The sequence below is a fragment of the Daucus carota genome, chromosome 2 (assembly GCF_001625215.2).
Source record: "Daucus carota subsp. sativus chromosome 2, DH1 v3.0, whole genome shotgun sequence".
Classification (NCBI taxonomy): domain Eukaryota; kingdom Viridiplantae; phylum Streptophyta; class Magnoliopsida; order Apiales; family Apiaceae; genus Daucus; species Daucus carota.
In genome coordinates, this window is record NC_030382.2 from 27,331,212 (window position 1) to 27,359,037 (window position 27,826).

The window sequence follows — 27,826 nt, forward strand, 5'->3', positions numbered from 1 at the left end:
GAAAACTAATAATTCTATTACTAAAAGACAACAATTTGAAATGCAAAATAACTTACTTGTTAGTATCAAAAGTGGCATCAAATGACACAGCATCGCCGTATATTTCAAAGTTCCTCCTACTAGTTGGATCAGCCCAGAAAAGCATAGTCAAATGCCCATCACCATCAAGTTCGTAAGCAAAATAAAATGATTTTGATGTCTCCTGTAATACTTTAAACTTGTCAATCAGCATCTGTCCATCCCTTTCACCGACAAATTCTTTTAAATCCCTATTAAAATTCCTGAAATCACGTAATGTTGCCCCAACATTACTATATCCACCTGTCATCTCTTTGACCAGGCTAAATGCCTTGCTGCAGCCGATATTTACCTTCGCAGCATCAAAAACAAAATTTCGCAAACTAACTGTCATCTCTCTACTAGACCTCAGAAACTGTCTACCACTTTCACTAGCAAGCGGATGATTGTGAAGTTCAACAAAATTGAAAATATAATATCTGTTCTGGCTCCTAATTTTCATGACATCTTTTGCTTTACATCCACACCTCCGTGACACAGTACGTCTTTGCCTAATTCCTTCAGAATGACTTCCATCAACAAAACCTTCCTTACTACATCAAAATGTTTCAAAATTATGGTACCATCAGCATCTCTCTTCTCCGTTGTTTTTCGTACATCAAAACCCCCTAGCCTCCCATACTCTCTGTAAAAGTTGTACGCCTTATCTAAGCTATCAAATGACTGATTTTGAAACGGTACTTGACTTCCATCAACAGAACTAGGCATAAAATACTTCATACCACCAGGAGAGACAATGCAATTCGTCACTGATTTTTCGCTTTCTGTTGAAGAAACAGGAATACTAACACAAACATTAGACGAATCACCGCAACTTGAACCTGAAATACAACAGGCAAACTCAAAAATTATATACATAATACTATAATACTCTAACAGGATCATACTATAACTGCCTACTGCATCACATTGAAAATAATAAACAAACACTACTAATATACTGCAGCACCTACACACTAACTCAGTGATCAAAAACTTGCAATCATACATTAAAAATCAACAATACAGCAACTACTTATCTAAAATCTATCCAAAACACATACACTAAAAAACACACAATTCCAATACAACTAAATTATATTAGCTATATGACTAAAAATCATATCTAAACACAATTACTATAACTAACAATCAACAAATCCAGCAACTACATATCTAAACTCTAACTAAAACACAAGCACTAAAATATACACAATTCGAATACAACTAAATTATATTAGACATATCACTAAATAGAAACTACAAGAATATGAGCATGCCTAAACTACAAAAGCAATATGAGCATGAAAACATTGTAATCTGATATAATCATCAAATTATATCAAAAACAAAAACAGTGAACAACAAACTTTACCTTGATTATCACTAATCTTCGTTAAGTCTGATATAATCATCTTCAGCAATTCGAATCTACTTCAACCACACTTTCTCGAGCTCGAGTTAGAGACACAGAGCAACAAAGAGAGAGAGAGCTCCAGAATAACAGAGACAGAGAGCTTCAATCAAACGTCAAAAACAGAGAAAGGCCAACCTCGAGTTAGAGAGTCGAAGCTCGAGTTAGAGACACAGAACAATAGAGACAGAGAGATATCGAAGCTCGAGTACAGAGAAGACAGTAATTGAAGACAATGGCGTCGCTGAACTACAGTTTAGAGAGAGAAAGCTGCTAGGAGCTGAAATCATGGAGCGAAGAGAGAGAAACGGAAATCAGTTATGATATTCAATTAAACAAAATCTTTGTTTTTTATATTTTACATATTTTATTATTTGAATGGCTATGATTGAAAGTAAATTATATTAGATAGATGGTCAAGATTAGTTCTAAGTTTTTATTTTAAAATTGGTTTCTATTTGATCCTTGGCCTATATATATATATATATATATATATATATATATATATATATATATATATATATGTATGTATGTATGTATGTATGTATATATGTATATATATAGTGGATATACCATGAAATTTAAGAATGAAAATAAATTTGAATAAAATAATCATACACTATATCTTAACGGCGACAAATATTTTCAATAATGTACTAACTAAAAGAATAAAAATCAGAGCAACTCTTTACAGGGTATAGAAAGCTAGTTTATTTGTTTTCTAGAAAAATTATAAACTTGGACTATATAATCAAGTATTGTAATTCCTTTGATTTCAAAAAAAAAGTATTGTAATTCCTTTTATTTTTATAGGATTGCTTAGAGCTGTTAAATATAATCTTGTATAAGAAAACTCTTAATTCTCATTTTGTAAGCAACTATATTATCAATACAGAAAGGTTATTCAATATAAAAAATCTCTCAGGTTGAAGAGCATACGTGCCTGAAATTTTTGAAAGAGGTTTTATTCTTACGTTTGTTTGTTTTTATTTAACTATGTTCCATAATTCGAATAAATTGAAAAACTGTAAATTTGAAAGATTTTATTTAACTTCCATTCTACAATCTCTCTTGATTGTATTGTTAAATAATAACAATATGGATACTTAATGAATATTTATAAAATATATCTTTAATAAAAAATTTCATTGTAATTATATATTTATATACTTATTTTTATATAATACTACACAATAATACGCCATGAAAGTTACCTGACACAAAAATATACGAATCATAAATAGATCGTATTTGAATTTAATCTTTAATACACGAAGTATGAAAACGCATTATGCGAATATTGCAACACAATTTGGGAGGTCAAATAAATTCAGTTAACGTAATAAAATTAATTACAAAATTTGAAATATCAAGACATTAAAATGAAAATAGATATATCATTTCAGTTACTTGACTAAAGCAATCATCCTAAAATTGTTTTAAACACAAGTTCAAGATATAGATTTTTAACCTTACTCCACCCCAATTAAACGACTCTTTTATTAATTTCACATATGTTAAAAAGTAATGAAAATTGTGTCTTTTTTCCTCTATATTCATATTTACTATATTAATTTTCTATGTTATTAAATAAACAATACATTAAAAATGATAATCCTAAAAATTGCCGATAAATATGTAGTGTAATAATTTAAGATAACTTTTTTCTAAAAAGATCAACTAAGTTAAAACAAAGGGAGTAAGCACCCAGTGTAGGAAAAAGAAACAAAAATAGAACGGAATCTCAATTCTCAGTGTACACATGGAGAAAGCATCAATCTGGGCGAAAGTAAGGCGGGGCATATACGACATTTCACGTACAAGTACACTCCAAAAGCTACTAAAAGCAGTGTACCGTGTACGTGACTATGAAATTACTAACAATTGAGAACGTGCAAACATGGAATCTGACAGCGCTGCTCTCTCTTCTCTTTCAGCTCAAAGGTACTTATGTTTTTCTAACATTTTTCATCTCCTCTTCAATTTGCTTAAATTATTACAAGTAGTTTATGTTTGGTCTGCGTGTGTGATCAAACCCCTACAAATTGACTGAATTTCAATGTCAACTAATTTGAATGAGTTTGGTTTGATTTTTAAGCTTATTTTGAGTAGATCGCGAATATGAGTTGTTGATAATTGCACAACCGTGTATCCGTTGTTGAAATGAACTGAGGTTTAAGATGAGAATTGTAATAATCTTTTGTTTCTTATTTACTGCCTGTTTCGAAGCTTTTTAGTGGCATATATTAAGATGATGAGTGTATATTCCCTGTATTTTGGTGTTAAATTGTCATTTGTGGGGGGCAAATTATAGGCTTAGTAGCAATTTGGTATCTAGTGATGAAGCTAAATGCATCTTTATTAACGACTTTAAGTAAATTCAGTGAGTTTGAGTTTCTTCTTCTGATTAGATTATAGATATCTAGAGAGGTTGTTAATGCTAATTGTGATTATTTTTTATATGCCTTATGTACCCGAAATAAACTAAAACATATGATGAGCTGTAGGGGGACGATTGTTTCTGATGGCGGAGATGCCATGCATCTTGGGTAACTATGTTAGAAACTGTCAACCAGTGGCCTAAACTGTACTTGCCCTTTAATGCGGTTTAGAAGGCCTGCGTACCCTACTGTATTGTCACTGGGCTCCGCTTATTTAATGGCGCTTGATCTATAGGAAAAGTGGCTGACTTCAGATTGTTATCCCAGTTGGTATAAGGTAGAAGCTAGACATCGGGATATTGGCAGGACCTAGAAGAGGGATAAAGGGGATTGTATTATCTGTGCAGTTTAATTAATATAATGGAAGCAGTTCAGGAAGTTAACGCTACCTTGCTATGAAGCATGGTGTTCACTAAGGTCTCAAAAGCTGGTGCTCGTGACAGATATATGAATGTTCACTTGGGTTAAATGTGCTCCTTAATTAGTCTGGTAACTCGTATAAGAAGCCTTTGTCTGTGAAGCTAGGCCTATAAAATTGTGGAGTCCTCTGCCTGAATAGTGCTAAATAGTCATGTGAAAAAAAAGACCTTTAATTAATAAGTTGTTCCCTTCATATATTCTGACTATCATATGTAATATCCTTTGCTTCATCCAGTTGCATAGTTGGTTAAGTGGTAATTTAAACCTCCAGTTTAGGGCTAGACAGATATTGAATCTCAAGTTGAGTACATTACTAGATTAAAATTAAAACTGTGGAGGACATTTTGCCAGAAATGTATCATATGTTTTAATACTTGGTTGTTTCTATGCCTACTCATTTACAGTTTACTGTATTCATAGATTTCTTCTTACCTTTGTGAAGCTTAGTGAAAGTTGCTCTTTTCTATCAGTAACTTTTTGGGTCCTTTGCACCTTTGTAAATTATAAGGTTTGATGTCTATCTGGCCGTTCCACCTTAAAGTTGGAGGTCTAAATTCAATTGTCCTTGAAATTTAGAATATACAGGGTTCTTTTGGTGCTATAATTTAAGTATCAAGCACAAGATTAAAGGGCAAGCTAACTTTTGGGTTTAGCATCTTATAAACAGCTCTTGGTAGAATTGGGGATAAGCTGTTGATGGAGCCTTGGGCGGAGGTTGGAGCTTACTCCATTGATTGTATTGTATATTTTGCTCTTTTGGAGGCTTTCAATGAAATTTTAAGTGTGAGAACAGAAGTGAAGTAATACCATACTTGTACCTATGGATGGTCCAGTCTCAACTTTGCTTGTGTTTATTGTTTAGTTTATGATTACTATTACTTCACCTCACAAGGTGCTAGACCAAAATTATATGCAGCAAGTCAGAACTTCATTTATTATCTGCAGTTGTTCATGTACTTTCCTATTTATCATTCAATATAATTTTTTCTTTTCAGATTAGCAGGAAAAGTTGCACTGGTCACTGGCGGTGCTTCTGGGATAGGCGAGAGCATTGTGCGACTATTTGTCAGGCACGGCGCAAAAGTCTGTATTGTCGACATTCAAGATGACATTGGCCAACTTCTCTGTGAAACTCTTGGCGCAGACACATGTTTTTACCACTGTGACATGACGGTTGAAAATGATGTTTCTAGTGCAGTGGATTTTACTGTTGAGAAATTCGGGGTGCTCGATATTATGGTCAACAATGCGGGTATAGTAGATCCACCCTGCCCGGATATCCGCAATACAGATATATCAATGTTTGAGAAGGTGTTTGCTGTGAATGTGAAGGGTACTTTTCTAGGAATGAAACATGCAGCTCGCATAATGATCCCTCGGAAGAAGGGATCAATAGTCTCTTTGAGTAGTGTAAGCAGCACGACGGGGGGTATGGGCCCGCATGCATACACCGGTACTAAACATGCTGTCTTGGGGCTAACGAAAAATGTAGCAGCTGAGCTGGGAGCACATGGAATACGAGTGAACTGTGTTTCACCTTATGCAGTTGCGACGCCAATGGCTTTTGGCCACTTACCGGAGAAGGAAAGGACAGAGGATGCTGTGGCAGGTTTTCGAGCTTTTGTTGCAAAACCAGCTAACCTTCAAGGCGTGGAGCTGACCACGAATGACGTAGCAAATTCTGTATTGTTTTTAGCGAGTGATGAAGCAAGGTACATAAGTGGGGAGAATCTTATGATTGATGGAGGTGTTACATGTGTGAATCACTCACTTGGTGTATTCAGATGAGATAGATTGTGTTTCAAATTTTTAACAGGTGGCAATGGTGTGTTGTTTCACCTGGGATATGCGCTACGCGATGTTAAATCTATGTTTTGCATTCAATTTCTAAATTCTTATTAGTTTCAGATCTAGAAGTTAAACTATGGAATTTCCTGGTGGATGAATACAATACTTTACAAGTAAATGAGGTCAAACTGACATCCTCTGTTTTTGGGCTACCTTATTTTTGTCTTTATCAAAGATTAAGAAACTGATCAAGTCTTACACTATCCTTGCTTTGAAAGAGGATCCAGATTCAAGTGCTTGTTATCAAATTTTGGTGTATAATAATAGTCTCATAGAAATACTTCCATCACTGTTCACTACAGTATGTTGTTTGTTCATGATTTATCCAAGGTATCTGATTAATATTATATAATATCAGTGTTCTGGAAACCGCTAGGCGTCTCAGGGCGGTCAAGTACCTTCTAGCGACTTTAATGGAGACGCGGTCAAGTACCTTCTAGCGACTTTAATGGAAAGATTAATCGGAGCATTAATCGGACATATATTGTTTTTAAATTATTATAACTAGTTGAGAAGCCGCGCGTTGCGGCGGCCTATAAAAATTATATCAATAATTCAAAATTAATATTTGTAGAATAAAATAAATTTACAGCGACCTATAAAAATTATATTATTGATTCAAAATTAATATTTGAAGACTAAATAAATTTTATATTATAAGCATCTCGATGCAATACCAATATAATATTTAAAATTGCAAAATTGGACTACAATTCATGAGTGTAAAAATGAAAATAAATTTCTACATGTAATTAACGATATAAAATACAACAAATGTTACATTTATCAGCCAATTATCTCTATCGCCATTCAAAACATCTAGCATATTGTAACTCATTATTGTATTAGATGGAGAAGACAAATAAACTCAAAAAAAATTGTGTGTGTTAAGTTTTATGATGTCTGACCTCTCAATTTATAGGGGTTGATTTGAGAAAAGACCGGCTTATCAAAAATATTTTCTGTTTTTAATATACACCTTTTCCAAAAATATGATGATAGTTTTAAATTCTGATTTGATTTTGATATTTTGAAAAAGGTAGTTTTGAAATTTTTTTCAAATATATCCAAAACCAAAAAAAGACAGTTTTTATTATTAATATTTGAGAAAAGACCGGTTTATCAAAAATACATTATATTTTTGATATACACGTTTTACAAAAATATGATGATAGATTCAAATTATGATTTGATTTTGATATTTTGAAAAAGGTAGTTCTGAAACTTATTTCCAATATATCCGAAAGGACGAAACTAAAAAAGGCAGTTTTTACTTTTGATATTTTTTCATCCAAAAATTCCAAAAAATTAGAAAAATAGAACAGAGCTTTTTAAGAGGCGCCACCTAAATGATTCATGCTTCTTCTTTATATAAGTATATTGATGATTATATGTAATTTAATAATTTTATCTACTTTTCACTATTAGTGGAGTCAAACTAGTAAACAATATAATATCATATATTAAATAAATACTTGATACATATAATACAAAATCATTGATTAAATAAATATAAACCAATCGGTCTTTTATAGATAATGTAATATATATTAAATAAAATTAGTCACTTATTGGATATAAGATAAGTATAAGTGAATAATAAATCTCTTATAATATAATAATAATTTTAGATCTAATTTATTAAAAATGCTTCTTTTTTTGTTTTTGGCCGCCTGGACCGCCTAGGACTGAATTTTGTAAAAAACACCTAATTCACCGCCTAGGACCGAGTTAGGACGTTTCGGTGCCGCCTAGCGCCTAGGCACCACCTAAGCGGCCGCCTAAACCGATTTTTAGAACACTATATAATATGCATTTCACACAAATACTTTCATCATCACTGTATCTGATCAATTTATACATTTTATATTGTAAGTTATCTTCCTTTTTTTTGTCGTGCTCGTAGATGAGTTGTATCATAAATACAATAGTTGCATCAGGGATTCCATCCATCCAAAAAGTTTATCATCTAACCGAAAGATGCGCAAAGATATCTCCGGACGTTTAGACAATAAGAGTTTAAAGACTGATAAGGAGAACCCAAAAATCTTTTTCCATGATCCTGAAAATCAAAGCAAATAAAGACAAACATAAAAAAACCCTTTATCATCCTCCATCTCTCCTCTAATCTCTTTCTCTTCTTTCTTTTTGCCATCACCATAGCCACCACAACGGTGGTGGCTCCGCCCATCTCCGCTGCGAAACACACACAACACACGCACATGACCCCTCAATCTAAAACACCCTCAATCTGCTTTTACTTTTAACCCCGTTATTTTTTACTAATTTTTTAACGTAGGAGTAATTCTTTAATGGTTGTTACACGTATTTCTTGTTGGGTATCGCTCCCGCCCACCTAATTCATTTTCTTTTTCAAATTTCTCCTCAATTTCTTATGTTGTTGGGTTGTTGGTTGATGTTCTCCGGTGAGTTTCTGCTGCCGATCGTTTTGTGCAGGCTGGCTTGTGGCCACTTAACGGAGGTTACCCTCTTGTTTCTAAGGCGGTTGATCACATACAAAATGGTAATGACTGCGGTGGTGGTCGAGGAGGAAGGCGGTGGAGGCATCTGTTTCAGGATCAGAATGAGGTTCGTGAATCGATTTCAGAAAGGAAGTATCAATGTATTTACCACCATGAGTGGAGCAACATATTTATAAACTTAACTAAATTTTTGGACAAATTTCCGGCCGATTGAAATAATCAATTTTCAACAATATTTAATCAAAAAATAAATATTCAATTAGAAAGGGCCATAACTATCCACAAGATAATCTAATATCGGAGAAGTATCAGGATGAAACACCACAACCAGTTGAATATAAAGGTTATATTTGCTAAGGGAGACTCTATATATCTACAAAAATTTTACTATAAGAGGATTATCATTATGATACATCATAATTAGTTACCTATCATGGTGATACTCCCTGTGTCGAGGAGTATTAGTGTGATATTCCACTGGCAGTGGAATATATAATAAATTTGATCAAATTCTTGGGCGAATTATTGGTCAAGATAGTCAATTCCTTTTAAAACAATAAATTAAAAAATATATACTAAGTAAGAATGAGCCTTAGCTACCCACAAGATGCTCTACTATCGAAGATGAATGAGGAATATACGCTACAACCAGTTGAATATCAAGGTTATACTTCACTGGTAATAGAATATTATTATGACACTTTGCTTAAATTGTTTTGAGGACAACTATATATAACTCAAATTAACGGTTATTGACGCTAAATAATAAAAGATATGTTTACACCGCACTGCAGTAACAAGGCCCTTTATTTTTTCGCATTTCTCAATTTCTCCCGATACGCAATGGTAAGTCTCTCTCGTCTCTTACTTTGATTTATTTCACAATTTTTCGTTGTAGTTTAGGTGTTTGATCTGTGGTGGCTGTAAATTGTCGAGTTAAATTTTTTTATTTAAATCTCTAGATGCGATCCAGCTCTTTATCCGTGCGATTTTTATTCATTGATCTCATTTTTTGTCAATTAGGTCTGGTTTCATATACAAATTTATTTTGCCCACTAAATGTGAAGTAGTGATTTGTAATTTTGTGCTAATGAGATGGTTGATTTCTAGTATTATGAGGAGTATAGTTGATACCTGCTTTGTAGTGTTTGTAGATCATATATACATATCAACACGTTTATCTCTCTACACATGTATTTGTTTTTAATTGTTTAAGATAAGCAATCAAGAATTCTACATGTTTAATAATTCATTTCAATTAGAGCATGCAACCGCACAGGGACAAAGGGGATTGCAGTGACCAGGCACATTTTTCCTGTGTGCATATTTATATACATTTTTTAAATAAACAATGCAAAAAATGTTAATCAAAAGTAGCTGAAACTCATGTATGTAGAATTGTGAATGGCTGCTTGAAGTCCATTATTACGACTTATCATGAGAAAAGGTTTGAGGTTGAATAAATAAAAGTCGGTGTTGTATGGTTGTACACATATTACATTATGAAATTTGATATTAAATGTTTTCAAAGTAGTTCTTTTTGGTTAAAAACTCTAAGTATAAATTGTATGGGTATTTTGGAGCTCTAATCATCACTGATGTAATCGACACACTTATTTATCTATAAAATGGTGTTCTAATATAATTTTCATAGGATTCGATTCGATAGTATTATGGCTTTTATTAGTTAAAGTTGTGCATAAAGATATAAGGAAATAGATTGATAAGTAAAGGATTAATAGTTGAATATATACTATTGTCACTTTATTATTGTCAACAATAATATTAAGATATTAAGTTGTGTAAAAATTTAATTGTTTTTCGAGTATATTGATTATATATAGGATATTGTTGACCTTATTAGTTAACTTCGCACAAAGGAGTTTCTCAAAATATAGATTACTTAAAACCTATTTTTTTGTTGAATGAGTTAAATAATATTTAAGATAAACAATGTCATCAAAAATCACTAAAAGATGAAATAAATTAACAAATTTATATTTAGACCAATATTAATTAGAAGTATATTATTTGTAATTTTGCTAAGAATTTTTTTAAAAGTAAAAAAAAAAATACAATTACATGGAGCACTTTAAATTGTTTTTGCACTGGGCATCCGAATTCTCAGGAACGGCTCTCATTTTAATAATACGTTATGAATGTATTCCGGTTAATCAGAAAATTACTAATGAATTTATAAACTTTGCAAGGCTATAATTCTAGTTCACGAAGTTTTAAATGTATTGAGATAGAATTTTTTATTTTATAATTTAAATGCATTGCCACTAAAAATAAAACTTGCCAGTAATGCTGGCTTTTCGATATTTTTGGTTTACAATTTTCTGAGTGTGAGGGTTAATGTAGATGCAGGTAAATACTATGTTGAAGAATTTAATAATCTTATTTTTTTACAACTGCTATTGACATGAAATAGACAGCTTGGCATTATTTTTTTATAATCGAGTTACTAACTTTGCATTTTCCTGTTTTACAAATTATGAATTATAGTAATAGAATTTTTGATCCCCTAAATCTACTTCAACCTTTTCATATTTAGTTGTCTGTCGGGGATTTTCGTTTCACAAACCACAGATAGAATTTGAATAGATGGCATTTTTTTGGTTTTTTTGCCACAGTTCCAATATTCTTTGAGAAAGCTCAGTTCTTTAAGCAAACAACCAAATTAAATAATGAAATATGGTTACGTGAGCTTTAACTACTCATGAAATATTAGTCATGGTTACATCATGGCATAGATCCAATATAATCGGAGGAAAACCTGTAACTGGTTATCACTTTTCTGGCAATAAATCCGGTCCCATAATTGAGACAACTTAAAATCAGAATGTTTCATATTTTAATCTATAATTTCAATTTTCTATGGACTCCTGGACAAAGGATTTCAATCTGTGAGCTGATCTACTAATATAAATTTAAATATGAGCAATTGTAGTCCATCAAGGCAATTACTATTGACCGCAAGAATGACCATTTATAAGTATCATATGGAATAGTATTTAACACATTTTCTTTTTCAGACAATACTTGTGATTGCTTGATTTTGCGTTCTTTATCTGTTATTTTTATATCTATCTAGAGTCGAAGTTTAAGCTTCTGGGTTATCCTTGTCATTAGCCCTGCTTGTGTCTTGAACAAGATTTCTTTGTGCCAGTTATTAACGACACTTGTGATTCTACAAGAGAACTTAGTATACTTTTATTGTGTGAATCTGGGAAGTAGGGATTTTGGGTAATTTAAAGAATCCCTGTATCCCCACACACACCCTATCTGATACTCGGACTTGGATACTCCTAAAAAGCAACTAATGTTTCTGTTTCACAATTTGTACAACAAATATATATGATTTGACCTAAATTCTGGTGATGATAGTACTGTGCTTTGGGGGTATCGTTGTGTGCTGCTTAACATAGCATGCAAAGAAATGCATAGCTAACAGGATAGTTCAAGCTCTTGCAGTCTGTGTTTATCTGCATACATAGTTCAATGATATATAGCCAACCATGCAGGAACAAACACATAAGTCTACTTACAGAATACAAATATGTTTTAACTTGCTTTCTAGGTAAGAGTTGACACTTGGAAAGTTCGCTATAGAAGTGCATGATTTTGTGAATGTATTATATATGGTCAGTTAATATTTATGCAGAAACCAATTCTGGTTTTCCAGAAACTATATTGTATTATTGTTTGTATTAATTGTGGCTCTGGTGCAGTTTAGGGAGTGAATTAGATGTATTAGAAAAAGATATGTTCATGATCAAATATGTTATTATTATTTCCTCTTTTTGTGTTTATCTCTTTTTATAATAAATATGTAGGCTAATGCGGCATCAGGGATCGCCGTGCATGATGATTGCAAACTAAAGTTTTTGGAGTTGAAAGCAAAAAGAACTTTTCGCTTCATAGTGTTCAAAATTGAGGAGAAGCAAGTCATTGTGGAGAAGCTTGGTGAGCCAGCTGAGAGCTATGAAGATTTTGCAGCTAGCCTTCCTGATGATGAGTGTCGTTATGCAGTATATGATTATGATTTTGTGACTGTTGAGAATTGCCAAAAGAGCAGGATTTTCTTTATTGCATGGTAAATACAAGATGCTATGTCTCGCTTATGTTTTCTTTTCCATTCCGTTTCCTTGCATTTATTAATTTTCAGTTTATATATGGTTTTGAAGGTGTCCTGACACTGCAAAAGTAAGGAGCAAAATGATTTATGCAAGTTCTAAGGACCGATTCAAGAGGGAACTTGATGGCATCCAGGTTGAGCTGCAAGCCACTGATCCAACGGAAATGGGACTTGATGTTTTCAAAAGCCGAGCCAATTAATATATGACCTTATATCTTCAATGGAGTCTTTTGCACTCTGCTCTTCTCAAGAGCACCGTGTTGGCTTGTTTATTTTATAATGATGATGTTATATCTGGTATTTTGTTCGTGATTTTATGTAGAACAGTTTCAGCCAGTTTTAACATATTTCATGATGATTGGGTGATGACATTTTATCAAAGATTGTTTCTGGGTTCCCTTACATGATTGAAAAATGAGCAATTGGAGCATCTCTCTAGTTGTTTTTGTTCTTTTTATGCGGATTTAATATCTTAAGCCGGTTAAGTAGTTGTGAGCAACTGATGACCAAGAATGACTTTGAGTAACACTACATCTGATTAAAAGGTTGATGATCTGGGTTATGTACCCTGAAATGAAAATTTGCAACCACACTTTTGTCTCGCGCGTTACAGAGTTGCCGATGAAAGACATGATTTCTTATTTTTACCTTCAATTGATTAGGCTCAAACATGTTTATTTTGTCTTTTTACTCGAAATTGAAAACAATATATCCAACTAACATGTAACAGATTAACTATATTGGAAATTGATATATTATAAGATCAGGGTTCCAATTATATCGGAAAATCATTTTAGAATACTTTTTTGGAAAGAACTTTTTTCGAAAAATTTATTGGAGGACTTTTTCCAAAAATCTTGAAAAGCAATTCAACCTTTTTTCTAGAAATATTTTTTCAAAAAAAACCAGGAAGCGTGAGAACAGAAATTCTCTAACTAGAAGTCCGGAAAATATTTTTCTAAAAAATACTGAAAATTTGGAATAATGTTTTCTGAAAAAACATTCTTTAAGAAATAAATGGAGTATAAGCTTATGATTAGTATCTTTAATCTTTTTTTTTTGAAAAACAATTATAAGCACATATCTTAGTAACTATTTTTTTTATATTCTTGAGCATGGAAACAACTTTTAGAAAATATATATAGGGTAGCACTCCATAGCATACCCTCTTATATGGAGTTACGTAGCACACCATTATAAATATATACATAATATATATTCTATTATATTATTTATGAAATATAATTGCAAATTTTGATTATTAAACCGAAAACGAAGTTATACAATTTTTTTATTCCAAAGATCATCTAAAATTACGCAATATCTCAACATGATTCTTTAACAGAATAATAATCATCCAGAATTATTTTGTTGTAGAATCAGTTTCGAAAATATACCTTTTTTAATCAAATTTTAAGTGTTAAATTACTTAAAATAGATTTATTTTATAGTATTCTATATTAGAATCGCGTTTTATATGTATTCTATAACAGAATTTATAATAAAATTGATGATTTATAGTGGCGCACTATTAACTCCATATAAGGAGTCCCTCTCTGGAATGTTTGCCAATATATATAATCAAGAAAAATGCTTTTAAAATAACAAATCGAACTATAAAAATATTATCCATGGAACCAGAAAAAGTATAAAGCTAAATTTTATATTTTAATTCTAGAATCAAGTTGTACGGAGTATACAAAAACATTGGAGTATTGGAGTTCACTCATAATTTTTTAGTTTAATCATAAATAATATCTTTGATTGTCCAAATTTATATATAATTTCTCATTTATAAGAAACACAATAATAAATTAGTTATTAATATCTTTCAATTTTAACAAGCATTAATATTATTGTTCTACTTATAAGTTATTATAATGTAGATTATCTTTCAATTAAGATTATTTCAATTAAAATTGTCGGATATTTATAAATATTGTAGAACGAAAAAAATTTAAATTTAAATAATTATATTATATTTATCCAATTTTGTACTTTCATACTCCAATGCGTGGTCCGTAAAACGTGACCATTTAATTCTATATTACAAAATGTTTTTGATTTGAATTGTTTTGAATAAAATAAATATTTTGAATCTTGGAATGAAAAATTAGATTAAAATACGCACAACCAACATCACTTATGATATGTAAAATAAAAGGGTGAACCACGTTTTGGTTACTCAACTAACCGCAAACTTTTAATTGGATTATCCAACTCAAAAACTTTCAATTATATCAGTGTATTTTTAAAAAAATTTATTCGGGTCATTGACGGGAAAGCTGAGTAAACTTGGTGGTTTGACTTGAATATATCATGAACATCCATGATGACATGTAGAGTTTAGTTGAAGTGATATTTTGACCGCTTATCAAACTAAAAATTTGCAATCGGATCATCAAACTCAAGAAACTTTCATATCATAGTGTTTGTTAAATTTTGAAAAAGAACAAATGAAGAGCTCTTTTGCAATACTTTTTTTTCTCTTATAAATTCGAAACTTATTAACAAATGAAACATTTACACACAGATAAAGCAATAGAACTATCCAAAAAAATTAATTTTTTGTTTATCTCTGATCACTATTTATATCTTAAGACTATTTTAGAAAAATCATTTATTTTTTAATGGACACTTCCACAATGACCAAAATATTTATAAAATGACAATAAATTAAAAAGAATGAATTTTTGTGAGTATGATGATAATGTGCATATTTTGTTATAAAGAGATGTCGTAGGAAAGCACGTCACACGTTTTTTAAGAGAACTCTTTATTTGTTTTTTTTTAGTTTTTAACAGATTAATGATAAGTGTCCTGAATGTACGTTTCATGAGTTTGATGGTCAAATTACAAATTTCAAGCAATTGAATGATCAAATCAGCTTTTCGTCAAATTTTTAACAAAATACAACATTTGGTCACATAAATAAATTTTTCTAAGATTATAATAATGTGATTGAAATCTTTTTTGAGTTGAATGTCTGAAAAGCCATTTGAACCTGAAATAAAAGGGGTCGGTGTATTGACTGCAAACAGAAAGAGAGAGTCAGAGGCGGACAGATATCGGGTATGGATGTGTACATAGCTGAAACGCCAGATGATTGAATTCATTCACAATTAGGTATGTTGTGTCTGATTCCATTTGTGTGTATATTTAGCTTCTGTATCATCACTCTCTTTCACTTTCTATTTCTCTAAATTTCCCTGCTAATTTCTTCGACGAATTTCAGCTTTAACATGAAATATATTCTTCAACTAACTGTAACAAGTGATACTCACCCGAGTCGAGGTTGGACAGAGGTTAAGAAAAAAAACATACAATAATAGTCTAACTTTTTTTTCCCCACAATTATAGTCTAACTTTGACCTTTGACTTTTTGCAGAAAAACATATTTTCTGTACATTATTTTTTATTTTTCAGAATGAGAATGAAAATATATCTTTTTTGCAGCTCAAATTTGGTGCTATTATTTTGGGGGAGAGTGTATATAGTTTTGTTAATTGATAAGTTGAGAAAGGTGGACTAAAGTAAAGAAGTGGACTAGAAGTGAAAAATAATTTAAGATATATAAGTGATTAAACTGTTTGGTAAAGAAGTAGAAGTCCTGAAACGAAAGATACTTTCTAAGCTTTTTATAAGTGCTTCTGGCTCTTTACACAAACGGGTCAAGAAAAGTAGAAGCCGACTTCTTATCAAAAAAAGCCAGAAGCTGGCTTAGCCACACATGCACTTAGTTTTTATATTATAAATGTATACGATTTTTAGAAAGTTTTGAAATGTAAAAAATAGAGAGACATCTGAAAGGGAAATTCTAAAGAAATGCACGGATAGAGGAAGTATTAGAGCATCTTCGGTGGTGGTGGTGGTTAAAAATTGGACCTGTACGACATTGTATAAAATTTATTGAATGTGACATTTTGTTTCGATGGTAATTGCTATATTGATAGGCTATATTTTATAAATAATATGTTATTGTTATTTTCAGTTGGGATGAATAAAATACACCATTTTAATATTGTAATACATGACTTGGAATCTTGCTACAGGTCTGTGGAGGTTGGCCAAATATAGTCTATATAAGTGGGTTGGCTAGATTTTTTGACAAGGGTAATGCGTGGTTGTAGTGAACAAATTTTACATATTATTTTACATTTTATCTATCATTTTTAATTATGGTATGATTTATTGAATTTTAGCCGAGGGTTTTAGAGGGTTGAAGATGTTCTTAGTTATCCACTAGATTTTACTATCTTTTCCGCAATTATAACTCTAGCATCACAAGTCCATGTCCATCTCTTCCACTAAATTTTACTATATTTTCCCTCAATTACAACTTTAGCATCACAAACCCATGCCAATCTATGCCTTGCTTCAACTTTAATCAGTTAAACACACTACACACGTTTGCAAACCACTAAACACAACACGGACTCTAATTTTTTCCCGATTTCAGTGGAACAAAATTATGTACTAAATGTATTTAACTGTTGCAACTTTTCTCAGTACAAGGAATTCTTCGCTTTCTCTCTGATTTCTATTTCTTTATTTATCTGACTGAATTAGTAATGATGCCTGTAATGTGTCAGTATATGCAAACGAGTTCTATACTTTAGCAACTCATTTTTATTCTCTGTTGACATTGCTTTAGGTTGGTTTTCATTTGGACCTTCACTTCACATGCTCAGGTGCATATATTTGCGGTATAAAAGTCCTGTCATGGAACTTGTCTGTACAATATCACGGTTTCTCTAAACTAGAACTTGTACTTAATCTATTGTTAGTGACTTCTCGACTCCATTTGTTCAATGGACAACTCATTTCAAAGTCCTTCTCCAGAAAGGAACAATCTAGCTACAAGTGTGAATACTAGGGAAACGGTTTCTGGAATACGTTTGGTCTCTTCTAGGTCTAAGTCTTTTGCTCGTGAATCTTTGGAAAAGCTTGTCACACTTAATGGTGGAAAACTTGGAAGTGGAACTTTTGGTCATGTAGCAGTTTTCTTAGTCAAAGTTGCTGTTTTAGAGGCTATACGGAAGCTCTCAAAATCTAAATATCCATTTATATGGTCTGGGCTGCAAGCATTGCAAGTCATTTCCTATTCACCATTTAAATGGATGCAAAGATGGGTTCCTTTCCGAGTTCTGGCGAAAGGCATGAAGGTTTGTCCTTGCAAAACATAAGTTCGGTACTGTAAACCCCCCCCCCCCCCCCCCCCCCCCCCCCACCCCCACCCCCACCCACACACACACACACACAAAAAAAAAAAAAAAATAATAATAATAAAAAAAGAATAGGTCAATACTTGAATCGGAAAAAGGTGTTCTTCTACGCAAATAATAGATGCATCTATAACTGGGCCATTCCTATAGTTGAATGGTAATTAACTAAGAATTTGTGTTCACATGTTAAATGGTTTTGGTTAACAGCCTGCATGAAATCATATTGCTGTATTTGCAGACTAAATATATCTCATTGTTAGCGAGGTATGCCTCAGGGTTCACTTTTCCTCATTAAATTATTAATCCGAAGAGTTTATGGCATGTACAAATAGAAAGCTATCGGCATTCCTATCTGTCTTTGTTGCTAAGTTTCATATATTTTACTCTGTTATCAAAAAAACGTTTCATACATTTAAGAAGTACAATACAAAGATTTTCATATGCATCGAAATTAGTTGGTATGTTAGAACAGCAAATAATTAAATCTCTGGCATATTCAATGTCTTCCCCAAATGAAGCAGGTGAAGATTATGACACAAAATTCATGATGCAGTTTATATAATACATTAACGAGAGAGAACACTGCCAGAAACTTTCTAATGGTATGTAATACAGATATGTTACTATGGGGGGTCAAATAGAACAAGGCACCATGTCTCACTTTAATGCTGAAGTGAGATAATGGCTATATTTGAAGAGTTCTAAAAATTATATGGCAATATAAACATAGCCTTTTAAAAGCTCAGTCAGTCTTTTCTTTTTTGATATGAATATCATATTAGACTTTCGCCGTAATAGATCTATCTAGTGAAAGAAGAAATAAGACAAAACACACAGGATTTATGTTTTATCAGAGCCAGTTGTATCTTTTCCAGATTTCCTTTAAATTTATGATGATAATTAGAAATGTGCCCTTTGCTGAGTTCACTGGGGATTGATTATTTCAGCTTACCATCTCATAAACTTTATTTATAGTCTGCAGTCCACATGGAACAAGAGGGAATACTGAGGTGTAAAGATACCTTGAATTTCAATTACAGTTTACAGGATATGCGTGGCATATAATATATTTCGAACAAAAACGAATACTCTCCCCATTCCATTTTAATCAAAGTGTGATATTTTGACACACATATTAAGGTGTATATAGTTATAATTATATTTAATATGAAATTATAAATTTTATATCAGACAATTGTTTAAATTTTAAAATATCTTTGATATAGATTTTTAAAAAATAAATAGATGTAATCATGTATTTTTTACACCTCAATCTGTGTGTGAAAAAGTCTAACATCAGTTAAAAAGGGATCGAGGTTGCAAGATTCATGTCCATCATTTTATTTTTGAAAAAAGTAAAGACCGGAATACATTCCCAGTGCATTAAAGTACAGTAAGTGTCATGGGGGGTCATTAATCTCTAGAAAATATTACTGTCAGATTACTAGACTACTATGAACAAATTATTTCCTGTACTTCACAATAAATTGTTTGTTTATGCCCTAAGGTGTTTGGATATGACACAATTTCATCCTGGTCGTCTTTAGTTACTGAATACCAATTTGTATTCTGGTAATGATTCGATGGTTGAAGATTTCTTTTTATTGTTGCAGATGTTATCGAGGCCCTTACTGTTTCTTTCTGTTGCAACTGCTTTTACTGATGAATATGGGAGAGATAATGTAAACCCAGATGGTCTAGAAGAATCTCATGGGTTAAGCAACTTCCAAGCAGCTCAGGAAGAAAATTCTGATATTCTTCATGTTCAATCTTTACCGAATACAGAGTATGTGGAAAGAACTTTATAAGTGGATACTACTGCATCAGTAAATTGCCACTATTAACATATGGGAGATAAATAAGTTGAAACATGATAGAGTACAAATAATATTACCACTTGATATCAGAAGTAGCACATATCAAAATTAAGAAAGCGCTCTTCACTTTCATTTTTTTAATCTCTTGAATGAATGATAATTCTTGCTTTCCATTATATTAACCATTTAGGCCGTGTTTGTTTAATTGGATTATGTTGGGGATAGAACTATAAATCTTTAAGTTTGTAAATCCCTTGTTTTCTTTTGTAAAAAAATATTTGGGATTAGGTGAAGGATTGTAATCCCTTTATAATCTTAATGCCATGTTTGTTTTGTTGGAGTAAGAAGTAGGATTATAACCCCATCTAATACTTGGTTGGTGGAGGTTTTTTGTAATTCCCTTTAACAGGTCATGTTATAAAACATTATAAAATCTTCACTTAATCCTATGTAGAACAAACTTAGGATTAACAAATAAAAAGGATAGTAGTCCAATTTCATATACAATCCCTCCAAATGAACATATTCTTAGAATATAAAAGATTATAAACCATTCCTAAACAGAATTCTTCTATGAAAACATAGGATTGAACAATTTAAAGAATTATAATCCTTGAGATGATATTGAATTATTAATATTTGGGATTATAATTCATGGTCTTTAGCTTCATGGTACAAAGACTTAAATATAAAGTATAATAACTTCAAATCCATCAAGATGACAGTAGAAGACTTATTTATGCTCGGATAGTTTCTTTTGTGTGAACTAAAATGAATAGGTATAACCCAAGACTTCTCTTTCCAAACAAATATAGCTGTAGACTGTAGTTTAACTGTGAATATCCAATCTATTTTATTATGATTAATGGCATCAGGACTTGTCACAACAATACTAAATAACTATCCTGTATTATATATTCTTTTTAATTAAAAAAATTCTGCTTAAAAATATTCCTCGAAAATTAGTACTAATACATCTCTGAGTAAGTTTAAATCTAAATATGTTCACTATGTTTCTCTGTCACACAGATTATTCTTTTATTTGAAAAGTAAGCGAGATTAAAAGGTCCTCTACCCCTATACTTGCACACACTTTGTCATAATCATTATTTTTGTCATTCTTCTCCCCCATCTAAAATCAATGTACTTTCAGGACAAATGATGAAGCTACTCAAAGTCTTCAACCTACAAGCTGGTTGCAGCGCTTTTACATGGAGTTTGAAAATGAAGGGATTGCTTTACCTGAAAGGTAATTAGCTGAACTCAGACTACTATTGTGAACATTAACCCATCAATAAATTGCTGCAGTTAAGGATAATTAGTTGGAAAATATACTAATATTTACTAATGCACAGATTCATAGATATTTTGGTATTTGCTTATGGCCTTGGCTTATATTTTTTCTGAATTAGTCATAAACTTCAGGTCCAAGAACCCTAAGAAATATAGAAATCTATCTTAAAACAAACAACATATGACCTATAGGTAGGATAAAAACCTAAAATTCTTGTGGCAAATTCTCCGATAAATGGAGTAAACTTTTTAAGCATACTTCTGAAGGTTCCATAAATTAGAATTTGAGACAGGTGTATAGTTTGGGTATATTTTCTATCTAAATAACAACTTCTCTACATTTAAATACTAACATCAGGCCATACACTTCCTGCAAAACTTCGGTTGAATTAAGAAACTTCAAATCTAAAAAGATGTAAAATTTAGACTCAAGGCGTTTGTAAATACATGATGGGGCATATAACTATAAACTCCGGGGTATACACCATGTCATGTGAAAAAATAATAAGCAAGAGTAGACTATATTTACGATCAACCTTTTTTGTAGTCTACAAAGAATAGATGCTTTCAAAGGTAATGGGTCTGGCTTACAAGTTCAATATAAAAGTTGATTAAATACCAGAACCCGAGGCATGATTATATTTGATGTATTACTAAACCTCAATAGGCCCTTCATTCCATGTTTAGGTTTCCTCTTTCAATCAATTTCTCCTTGGGATGACCTAGTTTGAATGTTAACTTTCTATAGTTATGTTCCAACTCTATAAAAAAATTCTGAATCAAACTCAAATTGATCGAAAATCCTAAAGTTTTCTAGAGATGCGTGTATTGGAGTTGACTTTTAAAGATATGATAATAATAATAAACTTCTGAAAAAAGTGAAGAATGTATTTGAGAGGCAGAATATTTTTTTTTGTTGCCATGCTAAAATAGAAGAGTATAATATAAAGATTGGGATGCCAAGAGCTTGGGGTACTATTTACTTCTTTTAACCCACCTTCATACTTCCATATAGTTACAATGATGCAAACCTCTCTTTATTTACTAATGAAAAATATATTAAGAAAAAAGGAGTTTACAAAAATAGGAGGGGTATGCCCCCAAGAAACAAGCATAGACCAAACTCTAAGCGTGCAAAACATCTATAACCTAACAGCTATCATATTTCTAGATAAATTGAAACAGTTAATACAGTAAAATTCTTAGAGTTGGATCCTTGGAAATTTGCTTTCCAACAGCCTTTGAGGAGATAACTCTCACGGACCATACGTTTAATTATGCAAACCAATTGAGTCATCGGCTTTGGCCTTCCAATTTGGTGAATCTTATCATTACGCGCCCTCCAAACCATATATACAAAGCTCAGATTTTTGTAGACCGGATATAGGATTTTCTCGCTTAATGTGAATTAAGTTAATCTATTTTCTTTTGTAGTAGTATGTGTTTAAAATCTCGTGTCATATGGAAATCAGATCAAATTATTTGGACAAGGGGGCTCGTCTCTTCTATAATTATTCATCTCTCATTCTGTCTGCACCCCGACATTTCCTCAATTTTTCTGCACTGATGAAATTAATAATAATATTGCTAAATCTTACCTTTTCAAGTTACTGTTATAGGTTCCCATAATTTTTTTGTTTCAAGCTTATTGAGATACTGATTGTAGGTTGTATAACTTTTTACTTTCTAGCTTGAGTTTTCTTTTTAAATTACTTGCCTTCTATTAAATAGGAGGATGACATGTTAGTGTTTTCATGCAGAATTAACGAAGATGAACTCTATAAATTTTACACTGCTGCAAATGGTGATTTTACATGCTTCTTATCATCAGTTAAGAAGACAATTCGATGGAGGGAGACTTACAGAATGCTTTCATCTGAAGAACTTGAGATGTGGTCAAACTTGGTATTCTGGCATGGCACTGATGTGAAACAGAGACCCTGCCTTGTTGTTCGCCTTGGGCTAGCCTGTGTAAGCTTGCCATCTAATGACAGACCTCGCTTTGCTCAAGCAGTCGGTAAGTTACCACACAAGAATCATTTAAGCCTCAAAATATATACTTATGAAACCTTAACTTTAATTTTTATAAAGCCTCTGGACTTCTTCATATAAAACTGCTATGTCATTGGTCAACAAATACAGCTTCTATACCAAATAATTTCTCAAATTTTTAAGCCTTCTATGATTATGAGGTAGTTAGATAAATGTGATTTGCTTTATGTCTACTCGAGACACTGTGTAGTCTATGTCTATCAGTCTTTGTTCGTGTTCTGCTCAAGCTCATATCTTTCAAAAGTCTTAACTATCTATAGTTTAGAAATAGGTGATGTACTTGCATGTCATACAAAAAAAAATTTGGCTTTCTGGAATAAAAATAGATGAAATCTGTCCAGATCTGCTAGAATATGGATTACATGAATAAGGCCGGGCGTTCAAGTCATTACACGAATAAGGCTTGGTGTTCAAGTCATTAAGTATCAGTACTACCTGGTTGGTCGACCAAAGTTTAGCTCTGTGAATTCCCTAGTAAAATTGTAATTTTGTTATGTTGAATACGAATGATATGGACTTGTCATATATAAAACCATCATTTTTGCATTATAGTGTCTAACACATATGTTGATCCCCTATGCCATGTTATAGTGTTGAGTGCTAGCAGAGGTACCACGTCTAGTCAGAGAAGTGCATATAACATGCATGATATTATTTTAAGTAATTAATTTGTGGGCAAATTTTAAAATGTCTACTTGACATTTGAGTTGCGCCAGTGTTTGGGAGGAGTTGGGAATTTAAATTTTTGTTTCTTTTATGAGCTTGGAATCACTTTGTGTTAGGAGTTAAGATTCTTTGTTTTGTAGTGTGATGCACAGAGCACCAACTATCATCAGTTTAGAGTTTATATACGATTTCACAACTCTTCATGGTCTAATTTATGCTCAATCGAAAACCTTGTGAGAGGTGTCTATGAGTCCTTATAAACATAGTAGTTGGAATCAACTAATGGTCTGTTTTGGAACTTGGTATTCATTTGAAATTCTGGATTTGATACAAAAGACATTTAGATTCCCCAAAAGAATTGGGATTTGGATTTGATTCAGTCTTTGACATCCAAATACATGCAAAAATTTGTAGAACTTAATACATATCATTTAAATGAATTCCATGTTCTTGAAAACAAATATAGGTTATTTAGATGATACATCTCCATGCTATCACACGAAACTCTGTTCAGATTGATTTGGGTTGTGGCCATGAGTTTCATTACTCAAATTGCCGTTCCTTATTGTGCATGTACAGAATCTAATACCCGCCACAAAAGATTAACAGGTGGTCCTGGTTTCTAAATGCAGTATCACAAGTAGAGTTGGGGGTCTTGCATCTGGTTGACAACCAAAATCCTCAAATTACAGTTTTGATGGACTGTGAAGGGTTGACTTCTCTAGGATTTCCCATGCAAATGATGCGATCGTGTTCTACACTTCTGCAAGATAATTTTCCAAACCGTCTTGGTTGTCTGCTTGTTATACGACTTCCTCCAGTAGCCCGAGTTATTGCACAAACTGTGATTCAAGTAAGGGCGTTGTCTATTAACAAATTTGAATTTAATATTATCTTACATATAATCGTAATCAATCAGTTATCATGTAGTGTTGTAATCCTATCTATGCATATCTTCTGACCTCCACAGGTTCTGAAGCCTATTACTCGTCAGAAGTTGAATGTCATTGGAGGGATGTACGAAGATATTCTCCATTCACATCTCCAAACACTTCCATCATATCTTGGTGGAGCATGCATGTGTACCACGTGTGTGAACCTCAACACCTGGTCCATGCAGCCGTCTCATATAAATGAGGCAGCTAGAAGTCAACAGAGAAATGAACAAGATGCTAGCAGTGAAAATTTTCTATTACCTCATTCTCATACCCCAATCGATACTTACACCAATGGTAACTACGACCATGTTTTGAGAACAGCAGTTATAACCATCCTCATCATCTGGGCTATAATTGCATTACTAAGTGGCCTAACTGAAACCTGAATTCTTTCCTGTGAGGTACGAGTCCTACCTATATATCTCACAGGGCCACCATCTTCTCAAAGCTGCATGCTCATGTATTTGATAAATTCGCTGTTGTCTGTTGACATTTCTTGTTCAATATTGACACATAGATATAGATATGTATAATAATAATAATATGTGTATGTGTTGAATTAAGTTGTTTTGTATTCTGCTGATATAGGTAGAACACATATGTAAGCCTAGACTTCACTGACTTGAGATGTTCTGTAGGTTAAACTATTCTTGCAATGTTGAGAGAATAAATTAGTAGTAATGTTTTAATAGTTCTCCATACACTTTATTTAACTGAAAACTAGAAGATATCGATAGTGCACCTACACATATGTATAACAAAAAATTTGAATATGTTTGATTGCTTCCAGTGCTTCTTATATTGACCTTTACTTCTTTTCCGTCTTGTACTATCATTGTATCATCTCATTCAATATCTTATTTTCTGTTCATTTTACTTTGGGGATTGGGCGAAGATGGGATCTAGAAAGTTTGGGTAATAAATTAAAAGGTAGCTGTTTGAGTTGCAAGCATATACTGATAGGAGACAATGGGACGTAAAATAAAGCTTCTCTAGTGAAGCAGCAGGTCATCAACTTCCCTGAAGTTTATGGTGATAGGATTTGTGCATGAGTGCAGTAGCAGAAGTATGTTAGGGTGTGGCCGGCCCTGAGATCCTGGCACTTTATAATCTTACTGAATTAGTAGTTTTTGACAGTTTGAAGTATGAACTTTGAATCATTTTCCCAGTAATTTTGAAGCATGTCTTCTTCCAATAATGTCATATAGTGCTGGGCACTGGTTTGACTCTCCTATGTATGATCCATGACCACTACTGCTGGCTATACACATATTTCCTTAATCCTTACATTGCCTGCCCTTGTGATTTAACCGCTTGAGTAGCGGATCAGGATAAACCCAACTTTGCAGGATAGATGCAGCAGAAAACTTGTTTCTAATTGTCAGGTTCCGATGTATTCATAGCCTTCTCAGCTTCTCAAGCCCTAGCTAAAGTCACTTTCTTTTTTTGTTATGATTGTCTATTTTCATTTGGGGTGGTTTAGCTGACTTGAATGGTTAGAGGGTTGGAGCATTGGAAATTTGTTCAATGTGAATCCCACGTCCTTTACCAGAAATTCAGCATTCGTGCGTCAAGGGTCGTCCTAAAGTATTAACTAAGGATTGGCTTCAAAAGATGTAGCATTACAATGTATTAGATTATGATGCACTGATTAAAGGTGGTAAGGAATTAATGATTTGATGGGGGTTCAAACTTAAGATTCATACCCTGTAAAAAAGACCTTAGGGTGATTCTTGAGCCAACAACACTAGGCAAAGCTTTCTGAGCCTAACAGCTGTCAAGCTCTATTACGAAATTTACTATAAACATTAGGGGTATAAGAAAGTCAATCTTGTCGAGTGAACCATTAGAGTACAAGGAAAGCTCAACCCGGTCTGTAAGCTAATTAGATAGTTAACGATGACAAGTAATTTTAATGTACCAATGTAGTACCGGAACTTGGCTAATCAGCCCTGGTAGCTGTACCTAAAAATTCCTTATCAAGAGAAGGTCAGCCGACATTGGACAAAACATATTCCTAAGGTTTTTCCTTGAAGTTTCCACCTTGGCTATGGAAGAAAAGGGTCAAAAATGAATGGCATGGTGAGCTTGATAATATGAGTATTGGGGAGGCCACTATATGGTACTGCTAGTTTCGTACATGGAAAGTAGAAAGGTTGGTAGTGTGGCCTTTCAGCCTCTGAAGAGTACAAGTGACGTGGGGAACAAAAAGTTGTAATCTTGATAGGTTATCACCATAAACCTCTTTATACAGAACCCCCAGGTTTCTTCCCTTCTCTTTGCTTTTTGCTTCCTTCTTATGCACAGACCTAATTCTTTTTTCCCTGTATGGGTTGAATCCACATCATTCTAGTCGACTAATTGGACTCTGGCATCAGAAAATAGAAAATCAACGGGAGTAATCATAATGTTTAGTGTGCTGGTATGCCTAGATGTATTTATTTTTACTTCATTACCAGTGGACTAATATTATTATTTTGTCTGAGATCCATGCTTAAACTGCTAGTGGTGGACATTGCACTAGATTTGTGGAAACAATTCTGATATCACGTTTGTTTATGCTCTTGCTTAGTTTTAGTAATGCTAGACATCATCTTTGTCTATATACTATATTATCAACTCATCTTATTAACTGACAGATGATAAAGCCTGACTGTTGACTGTTTAGTTCAGTGCTTTTATTCATTATTCTCATTATTTATGCATGTTTTCGGGGTATTTTAATTAATAAGTGTGTCCTTGTGTACACGAGGATGCAGGTCTGCGCCGCTTGAATATGTGTGTCTGGTGGAGTCGATTGTAGCTGAGGATTTTTCAAGCGAGTGGAAGGACACTCTGAAATGCAATTACAAAGAGGCGTTTTGTTCAATCTGTTGTTGAATCGAATAGTACGTAGCACTTTTGTATTTAGTGCCAATGGCTTGAAATTCACAGTGCTTAAAATTTGTAAATCTGTTGAATGTCAGTCGCTAGCATGATGAAATCATGTAAGAATTCAAGTAATGCTAAAAATGTATACGTAATTTTTCAA

General features: G+C 32.6%; 3 protein-coding genes across 6 annotated transcripts; all 3 read left to right on the forward strand.

Moving 5' to 3' along the window:
* The first annotated feature begins 3,257 nt into the window (after positions 1-3,257).
* Positions 3,258-6,239, forward strand: LOC108206649 ((+)-borneol dehydrogenase 2). The gene is made up of 2 exons (XM_017377021.2): positions 3,258-3,415; positions 5,328-6,239. The coding sequence occupies exons 1-2, from the start codon at positions 3,372-3,374 to the stop codon at positions 6,118-6,120; spliced, it is 837 nt and encodes a 278-aa protein (XP_017232510.1). The 5' UTR covers positions 3,258-3,371; the 3' UTR covers positions 6,121-6,239.
* A 3,183-nt stretch (positions 6,240-9,422) lies between these two features.
* LOC108206926 (actin-depolymerizing factor 2) lies at positions 9,423-13,234 on the forward strand. Its single transcript, XM_017377364.2, has 3 exons — positions 9,423-9,509; positions 12,503-12,762; positions 12,854-13,234. Exons 1-3 carry the CDS (start codon positions 9,438-9,440, stop codon positions 13,002-13,004), a joined length of 483 nt encoding a protein of 160 aa, XP_017232853.1. The 5' UTR covers positions 9,423-9,437; the 3' UTR covers positions 13,005-13,234.
* A 2,524-nt stretch (positions 13,235-15,758) lies between these two features.
* Positions 15,759-27,826, forward strand: LOC108205682 (uncharacterized). 4 transcript variants are annotated; one of them, XM_064087051.1, is made up of 9 exons: positions 15,768-15,930; positions 17,459-17,495; positions 17,592-17,969; positions 19,643-19,815; positions 21,000-21,095; positions 22,900-23,156; positions 24,490-24,710; positions 24,828-25,196; positions 27,555-27,826. In XM_064087051.1, the coding sequence occupies exons 3-8, from the start codon at positions 17,616-17,618 to the stop codon at positions 25,179-25,181; spliced, it is 1,455 nt and encodes a 484-aa protein (XP_063943121.1). In that variant the 5' UTR covers positions 15,768-15,930; positions 17,459-17,495; positions 17,592-17,615; the 3' UTR covers positions 25,182-25,196; positions 27,555-27,826. The 4 variants fall into 4 exon arrangements, with proteins under 4 accessions (XP_063943119.1, XP_063943121.1, XP_063943122.1 ...); XM_064087052.1 differs by lacking the exon at positions 27,555-27,826 and adding an exon at positions 16,857-16,917 and having other exon boundaries at positions 15,769-15,930; positions 24,828-25,486; XM_064087049.1 differs by lacking the exon at positions 27,555-27,826 and having other exon boundaries at positions 15,759-15,930; positions 17,459-17,969; positions 24,828-25,486.